The sequence below is a fragment of the Xenopus laevis genome, chromosome 6L, assembly GCF_017654675.1.
Source record: "Xenopus laevis strain J_2021 chromosome 6L, Xenopus_laevis_v10.1, whole genome shotgun sequence".
In the NCBI taxonomy this organism is placed as follows: Eukaryota; Metazoa; Chordata; class Amphibia; order Anura; family Pipidae; genus Xenopus; species Xenopus laevis.
The window spans coordinates 43,317,923-43,327,471 of record NC_054381.1 but is presented as its reverse complement, the minus strand read 5'-3'; the positions used below and the strand labels follow the sequence as shown (position 1 = coordinate 43,327,471).

At 39.5% G+C, this 9,549-nt stretch overlaps 1 protein-coding gene across 2 annotated transcripts; it reads left to right on the top strand.

The window, feature by feature from the left end:
• Positions 1–408: 408 nt before the first annotated feature.
• On the top strand, positions 409–6,544 carry LOC121394577. Of its 2 annotated transcripts, XR_005961791.1 has the most exons (3): positions 409–654; positions 761–6,299; positions 6,406–6,544. XR_005961791.1 is itself a non-coding variant. In XM_041565983.1 (2 exons), exon 2 carries the CDS (start codon positions 1,695–1,697, stop codon positions 5,838–5,840), a length of 4,146 nt encoding a protein of 1,381 aa, XP_041421917.1. In that variant the 5' UTR covers positions 409–654; positions 761–1,694; the 3' UTR covers positions 5,841–6,544. The 2 variants fall into 2 exon arrangements, 1 of the variants encoding a protein (XP_041421917.1); XM_041565983.1 differs by having other exon boundaries at positions 761–6,544.
• The last annotated feature ends 3,005 nt before the right edge of the window (positions 6,545–9,549 follow it).

The following is a 9,549-nucleotide window of genomic DNA, read 5'->3' as shown; positions in this document are numbered from 1 at the left end:
GTCAATGACCCCCATTTAAAAGCTGGAAACAGCCAGAAGAAGAAGTAAAATAATTAAAAAACTATTAAAAAAGATTTAAAAGTGAAAATAGATTGGATATTTGTTGACAAAAAACTCAATAGAATAACATTAGAGAAACATGTCCAATTCAAAAAACCCTGGATTGACTATTGGTATAGATACACTCCCACTAGACTGCGAGGTCTACTTTTAGTGATGATGTCCCATTATGATCTACAGTACATCCATAAAAGCATTGTTAGCATTCTGTTCCATGAAAAATATTATATTGATTTGAGAGAATTTATATTGCTATATTTAACATCAATTTCTTATGCAACCATAACATTATAAATATTTGAATGAAAATCATGAAACAGGAGGGTGATTTAGAAAAGCTGTTCCTGCTGTTAAAGTTCATTTGTGTGTAAAGTAACAGCCAGCAGCTATAATATAGCCAGCTAGGCACAGGACATTACAGGGTTAATTTGAGTACTCCAGCCACCTGACAGTCTAGTCCAATCAGAACCCAGCCTCACTCTGAGATCTTCTAGAATCTAGCCAGACATGCCAGCAGCCATCTTAGAGACAGAATCTTCAGAGAGCATGCCAGAGTAGAGAAACTGCCCTTAAGATCCTATGAGGCGAAAATAGGTGAACTATCTTTGTTTATGTGTACTGATTAATGCTGCTAATGACAATGTTAGTGATTATATGTTAGAATATATACTGAATACTCTTTTTGTATGTTTGCCCCTAGTTCTACCACATTCTACACATTCTACGCATTCTACGTGTACTTACTGCACTTATATTGCACCAATATTGCTAAAACTCATCATCTTTGTTCCTGATTCCCTATCCTGATGATGTTACCAATAAAGAAAGTTATTTTTGTACCAGTGGTATGTTCTTAAAGTCTTTCAAGGATCCGAGGACAGTTACAGTAGAACTATTACCCTCTGAGGAGGCGAGAAGACGCACCTCATCAGAGCTAGAGCAGAAGCCATATCAAGTGTGCCTCAGAGTGTAATTGCAAGCACTTAAAGAGACGGTGCGCAAAAAAATAAAAAATAAAGAACAGCCCTGTAAAGCTAACCTGCCTTTTCTGTGGCAATAGAGCTGAGAAAATACCACAGAAGAAGCACAAATAGAGCCCAGTATTGCACCCAAGTAGATGTATGCCTTTCCTGCGGCCTTCAGAGTTAGAGTATTGCCACAGTGAGAGTGCACATATCGACAAGCGTGTTACCGCCCAGAGTGAAACAACCACGTGCTGCAATTCACCCAGAGACATCAAGCAGAGCAACAATCCTGACAGCTGCATCTCTGCAAGTAAAGACACAGACCGTCAGCATCCTGTAAGCAACTGCAAGCAAGCCAAAGTCCCTCACCTTGCATCTACTTCTGCAAAGACTGATCCTGAGTGATTCCTAACTTCTATAGAGAGACACTTATTTTGAATCAGGAAGCCAAGTCACTGTATCCTGCTCTTCACATTAAGGTCAGAGTTTCCTGTTTATTCCTTATTGATGGTTATGTGCTGACCTTGGCACATTAAGAGACACTGAATAAAAGGTAATAAGAACTTTGAGAGAATCCAGAGATATTTGCATTATAAGGACTTTATGTGAATTTGAATAAAGTTATTTATTCCTTTGTGTTTAACTGATATTTAACTCTTTCAAGTCAAAATGTCTGTTTATAGTGATTCAATGCCATTGTTAGAGGGTGAAGCGTTAAATAGTGAGAGATATTCCCTACAACAGAAGGTATTAGAGTTGAGGGAAACCTTAAAGTCAGAGAAAGATCCTGAAGAGATAGAAAGGATAAATTGTGACATAAAAAAGTACCTGTCTAAGATAGAGAATTTAGAAGCTGATCTTAGGGAGTCTAAAGCAGTCTCAGAACAGAGAAGTCAGTTGAGACAGTCATCTCATGAGAGAAGGAAATTCAACCAAATGTACATAAAATGGAAAACGCATACCAATGAGGTTCGCATGAAGCTAAAACAAGAGTGTGCAGAGGATGAATTATCCAACATGATGGATGCTGTAGAGAAGCATGAGTTAGATATGAAGACAATATATGATGAGCTAAGGTCATACACAGCACCCTCCCAGGACATTAAGAGGAAGATCGACACATGCACTGCAATAACAGCAGATTTATTAGGGCTTATGAGAATACGATCAATTGAAACCGACTTTGATGTAGAGACAGAGAGGACAAGGCTACTAGAGCTTTATAAAAGGGATTATGCAAAGTCTGTATATGGATCTACAGTTTCAAGAGTAGCATCTTCTAGCAAACATTCTAGCCACTCATCTAAGTGCACAAGTACCTCAGCCAAAAGAGTAGAAGCATCTGCACAACTTGCCGCTAAAAGAGCTGAGATTGAGATGGAAGCTGTTATCGAAGCACAACGTCAACAATTAAAAAAGTTAAAAAACCAAAGAGACATCGAGGTCATGGAAGCTAAACTTAGAGTATATACTGAAGAGGAAATAAAAGAAAATGGTGATAGATCCAGAGCAGTACTTCCCGAGAGAACAGGTCCCTGTCCTTCTATCCTCACTGAGGAAAACAAAGGGAAATCTAAGTCAGTGTGTAGTGAGAGAACAGATCCCTGTCCTTCTATCCCCACTAGTCATCATAGTGACCAAGGAAATGTTGCAGCTATTGCCCAAGCAATACATGAGACAATGGTTCTTACAAGACTTCCAACTCCTGAACCAACTGTATTCTCAGGAGACCCATTGAAGTTCATAGAGTGGAGTACAAGCTTTGAAGCACTTATTGCACGTCGCTGCTCCAATCCAGCAGACAAGTTGTTCTACCTACAGAATTATGTTAGTGGAGAAGCAAAGAGGGCTCTTGAAGGTAGCTTCTACAGGAAGGATGAAGAAGCCTACAAACAAGCATGGGAGAAGCTAAATGCACGGTATGGCCATCCCTTTGTAGTACAACGAGCCTTTAGGGAAAGACTTAACAGTTGGCCAAAGATAAGCTCTAAAGAGTATGTTAGACTTAGAGAGTATGGTGACTTCCTGCAAGCATGTAGCAACGCCATTCCTCACATAAAGGGTTTGCAAGTACTGAATGACTGTGAAGAAAACCAGAAAATGTTACTTAAGCTGCCTGATTGGGTGACCTCAAGATGGAATCGTCATGTAACTAAACAGTTAGACCAAGGCAAGGACTATCCCAGTTTTGAAGAGTTCTCTTCATTTGTCAATTTAGAAGCACGTATAGCATGCAATCCAGTGTCATCCCTTCACATTCTGAAACCTTTGGAAGGAAAGCCAACGAGAGAGATAAAACGTGCAAAGGCAACTTCATTTGCAGTCGATACAATGACTAAAGACCATGATACCAATGAGAGTAAGCCTAAGGTCATTGATGTACCGAATAGAGAGAAAGTACAGACAGAGAGTCACACACCTCTTCAATGCATGTTCTGTGGAGAGAATCACTACATCTACAAATGTCAACAAATGAAGGAAAGGTCTGTAGAGGAGAAGAAAAGATTCATACTGGATAACCAACTCTGTTTTGGTTGCCTAAGAAAGGGACACAGTGCCAAGGACTGTAAAAGAAGAGCCACCTGTGGCATTTGTAAAGGACGTCACCCAACCCCATTACATGAAGATCGCCCAAAAAGGGATAAAGCTTCAACACTCAGTACTCTCATTGAGGGAGAAATCATATCCACACCATCTTGCTGTATGGTTAAAAGTGAGAGTAAGAATACGTCAATGATCATCCCAGTGTGTATCTCATCTCCAGGAACAGAAAGCAAGGAGGTACTTGCTTATGCATTACTAGACACACAAAGCAGTAACACATTTATCGATCAAGAAGTCTGTGAGAAATTGCAAGTGGCAATGGAGCCAGTGAAGCTTAAGCTCTCAACGATTATGGGAAAAGACTCATTGGAAGATAGTCAAAGAGTCACAGGACTAAAAGTCAAGGGACTTTGCTCAGATGTCACCATAGATCTACCTCCGGTCTATACAAGAGACTTCATACCCCTTGATCGTGAACACATACCTACCTGTGAAACAGCCCAAGAGTGGAAGCACCTATCAGTCATCTCTCATAAAATACCCCCTCTGAAGGAGTACCGTGTGGGGCTTCTGATAGGTTATGACTGTTCTAAAGCACTGATGCCACGACAAATAATAACAGGAGGTGATGATGAACCATATGCCATCAAAACTGATTTAGGATGGAGCATTGTTGGAGGACCACAACAGGCTGCAAGCTCAAGACAAGTAACCGGGTTATGTAATCGCATATCTGTCAAGATGTCACTAACCCCAAGTCCTGCTACAGTGATCAAGATTCTTGAGTCCGACTTTGCAGACACCAGCTCAAAAGAAAAGAGCATATCTCAAGAAGATATAACATTCCTACACATCTTGGAAGGAGGCATTCAGCTAAACCAACAAGGCCATCTAGAGATGCCCTTACCTTTCAAAAAACGCCCTGACCTTCCATACAATAAGAATCTTGCCTTAGTACGACTAAGACGTTTAGAGAGGAAGCTGGGAAGAGAGCCAAAGTTCAAAAGTGACTATTTCAAGTTTATGGAAGGCATCATACAAGACGGAGATGCAGAAAGAGCTGACCATCAACCAGACCTGGGGAAGGTTTGGTACATTCCACATCAAGGTGTCTATCACTCGAAGAAACCAGACAAGATAAGAGTGGTGTTTGATTGCTCAGCAAGGTATGATGGTGTTGCATTGAACGATTATCTGTTAACGGGACCAGACCTCACGAATATGCTATCTGGAGTTCTCGGTAGATTTCGGAAATACCCCATTGCTGTCATGTGTGACATTGAAAAGATGTTCCACAGGTTTCATGTGAAAGAGGAAGATAGAGATTTCCTGAGGCCAAGGTGGGAGAGTTGGATTAAGGATTTACAAGATCTGCAAGGAGTCAGAATACTAAGGTGCTTTGCACCCTACAACTTTGGAAAGTATGAGAGAATCGAACTGCATCACTTCTCAGACGCTAGTAGTTACGGTTATGGCCAATGTTCCTACATCAGGGTGATAAGAGATGAAAAGGTACATTGCTCCCTTGTCATGGCCAAGACCAGAGTTGCACCTACCAATGTTCTCACAATACCAAGACTGGAACTAGCAGCTGCTGTAGTTTCTGCTTCAGTGAGCAAGTTCCTGAGAGACGAATTAGAGTTCAAGGTAGATGAAGAGTACTTTTGGACAGACTCACAGGTGGTTCTAGGCTACATAAATAATGAAGCTCGAAGATTCCATGTCTTTGTGGCAAACAGAGTTCAAAGAATTAGAGAAATCACTGATCCAGACCGGTGGTACTACATTGAGTCAGAAAGGAATCCAGCTGATCATGCTTCAAGAGGTCTTAAAGTTTCAGAAATGAAGGACTCAAATTGGTTTACAGGCCCAAAGTTCCTATGGGAAAGGGAAATAGTATCCAACAAAGATTGCCTAGAGCTATCAATGTGCGATCCTGAAGTGAAGGTCATTCAAGTCTTAACTCTCAGACAAAAATGGCATACTCCTAGGAGAAATGTTCAAATAAACGACATAGTGATCGTCAAAGAAGAGGACATACCCAGAAATCGATGGAGAATCGCTAAAGTTCTTGAAGTCCAGAAAGACAATGATGGATTGGTGAGAAGAGTGAAATTACAGATGGGAGATTCCAAATTAAGTAAGAAAGGAGAACGTCTCACCACTCCACTCATTCTAGAACGTCCTATCCAAAAATTGGTTGTTCTTATTGAGAATAATAAAGAACATTCTCCAATGCATAACAAGAAGGAAGAAGTAAAATCCCCTTAATTTATGCAACCCAACTCATTAATGAATGCATAAATTAAAGGTAATTTGGTGGGAGTGTAGCTGCCCGCCCAAGCCAATCTAACATTTGAACTGCATAATTCATTGTGACTGTTAATAAGAGAAGTTTATAGCAACTTAGCGCTAGTTTTCTGTACAGAACAATATATAACTCTATACGCTCTGTTGTATGGCAAGCAGAAAAGTTATTCCTGCTGTTAAAGTTCATTTGTGTGTAAAGTAACAGCCAGCAGCTATAATATAGCCAGCTAGGCACAGGACATTACAGGGTTAATTTGAGTACTCCAGCCACCTGACAGTCTAGTCCAATCAGAACCCAGCCTCACTCTGAGATCTTCTAGAATCTAGCCAGACATGCCAGCAGCCATCTTAGAGACAGAATCTTCAGAGAGCATGCCAGAGTAGAGAAACTGCCCTTAAGATCCTATGAGGCGAAAATAGGTGAACTATCTTTGTTTATGTGTACTGATTAATGCTGCTAATGACAATGTTAGTGATTATATGTTAGAATATATACTGAATGCTCTTTTTGTATGTTTGCCCCTAGTTCTACCACATTCTACACATTCTACGCATTCTACGTGTACTTACTGCACTTATATTGCACCAATATTGCTAAAACTCATCATCTTTGTTCCTGATTCCCTATCCTGATGATGTTACCAATAAAGAAAGTTATTTTTGTACCAGTGGTATGTTCTTAAAGTCTTTCAAGGATCCGAGGACAGTTACAATAGGCCATCCTTTTTACATTTTACTTTTTTTTGTTATTATTGTTAGGTTTTTGGATATGCTCTGTATAAGGACCGATTAAAGATGTAAAATATATGTAAAATCACTCTGCATATATTCATTGTATCTAAAACCACATATCCGTGTTTATTATAGATGTCTGAAAATTAATAAAAAATGTGTATTGAAGGAAAACCTATAAATAAGAAAAAGTGAAAACTAATTGAAAAGTATCTTAGAATTAACCACCCTGTAACATACTAAACATTAACTTAAAGATTAGTGCAAAATAGAATGCTATGCAGAAACACAAAAAATCTCCCCCCTTTGCTGTTTCACTGAGATGATTGAATTAACCAGGGAAAGCTCACTCCAGCTGTTACAAACACCCCACTGTCAAGCAGAACTAAGTACCATATGTTGTCTATCCATGGATTTAACTAGTCAATGACCAACCCTAAAGCTAGAAGTTATTTTGCTGTTACATTGCCTATTATTATTATTATTTATTTTGACTATGTTTACCTGTTTCTTCCATTGATAATGCCATTATCAGAATTACGCAAAATGCAAAATCTGGTTCTCCTTTCCCCAAGGGCGAACATATACATTGCAGGTTCTAAGAATATTTGGAAATATGTCTTAATTCTGGTAAAATTTCCACCAGTGTAAGAACCAGTGGGAAGACGGTGTTCCTTTAAATGGAATGGATTTTAAAATTACAGGTATGAAATCTGTTAACTGGAAACCCGTTATCCAGAAAGCTCAGAATTATGGAAAGGCGGTCTCCCATAGACTTAATTTTGTACAAATAGTCAAATTTCTTAAAAACGATTTCCTTTTATTCTATATTTATAAAACAGCTTGCACTTGATCCAAACTAACATTTAATTAATCCTTATTGGAAGCAAAACCAGCCTATCTGGATTATTTAGTGTTTACCAGATTTTTTTGTAGACGAGATATGAAGATCCAAATTACAGAAAGATCCATTATCTGGAAAACCCCAGGTCCTGAGCATTCTGGATAACAGGTCACATACCTGTATAATTAATCTATTCTTCTTCCTCATATACAGGAAAGTACCAGAATTATTTTTAGGGCTCTTACACACGGGCGTTCCGACCTGCGCTCCCCTGCGTTCCGTTTTTTGGCGTTCAGCCGCAGGGGAGCGCAGGAATAGACGCAAGTCATTATTTGAAATGGGGCTGTACTCACTCAGGCGCGTGTAGGCGCCGAACGCAGGAAAAATGCAGCACGTTGCGTCTGAACCTGCGTTCGGCGCCTACACGCGCCTGAGTGAGTACAGCCCCATTTCAAATAATGACTTGCGTCTATTCCTGCGCTCCCCTGCGGCTGAACGCCAAAAAACGGAACGCAGGGGAGCGCAGGTCGGAACGCCCGTGTGTAAGAGCCCTTATACTGAGCCACAGGCTGCAATAAAACACTTGAGAAAGGGCCATGCCCGAAACATGTCATGTGATTTGTAGTCAATAGTAAAATGTTTTAGCAGTATCTGCTTCTATGAGTGCTCTCCTCTAACTGCTATTTCACGGATCAATATGGGATCGCGGTAACCCTTCATTGAGGATTGAAGCACTAACAAATTTATCCTAGCACCGGCAGAGCGAAAGAACAATCCCCCTGTTGTCCACAGGCTCAAATAATTTACCCGCCAGCAAAATAATAACACACATATTAAAGTACAGTTTATTTTATCTTTAAATTCCACTAATACAAGTATAACATTAGTTGATATTTTAACCAGCACATCCTGTTTGACAAAGTTCTTTGGTTACTGATTGTTGCAGTTAATATAGAATTGATATTATGCACATTTTCCTCTTTGCCACAGCCACCTACAGTTGAGGTAAAATATTAACCCATTTACTTCCTCTCTATAACAGCAAGCATATCAAAAACAAATCAACACCTGCCCATGATAAATGTTTATTTGCATGTGTACCATCAGATAAAAAAGGACAGACTCTCTCTACAGACGATCTGCAAAGTTGCTATAGTTCACTGCTCAGCAAACAACATCTTGGATGCTAGCTGTCATTAAAATAAAAGCTAAAGTACATTGGTGGCTGTACCTTAAGTGATATTGAATAAGGGCTCTTTGAGCATAGCCCAGAATTGTGGTGCCAAAGGGTCTGAAATGGCCCCCCATTGACATGCATTAAAATTGCCTGCAAGAGCTTGTGCCAGCTCAAAGTGCTTAAAAGTGGTAATTACCCTAAAGGTACAGCCAGAAATGTAGCTTTTATTCTAATGACAGTTGGCACCCAAGGAAGCATTTAGTAGGAGGTTAGCAATATCACCAAACAGATATTTGCCTTTCCGGAGAAACTGTGCTTCCAAACTGATGGTGGATGTGCAAATGCCTAGTTAATTACAATAGATCTATTTATTTACAAAATCACAGAGTAGGACTATTTGCACCATTAAATCTGAAACACCTATATTTTTGTTCTTTCAGCAGCCGCACTTTGTGTTTTTTCTCTGGGTGTATTACTTGCTAAATAAGTAAGTGTTGTGCTTTTATATTCACCCTTCTGGTTTTATTGAGAGAAAGGTGTTTTTAATTGTTTCTGATATTATTCTTTACATTCTTCTCAATATAAGTTATGTCTCAGAATGGAATACTTCATTGAAATTGCTAGGGCTGTGTGATCCACGTGCTCCTGGTAATGGATTTGTGTTCAGATCAGCTGTGTCTAATGACCAATTCCCTTGATCCTCCAGCAGCATTATTCTGGTAATTGGACTATATCTCATGAGTACAATTCATTGCTTCATTATTATAAATGGCTGCATTCACCATAATTATTCATAACATCTAACCCCCTTTCTAATATTTGTACTTTAGAAACAAGAAGTTGCATAGGGAAGTGCAGTTTTAGAGAGTCAGATTTTAGGGCCCCAATTGAACCAAAAATACAGGTATGGCTCCATT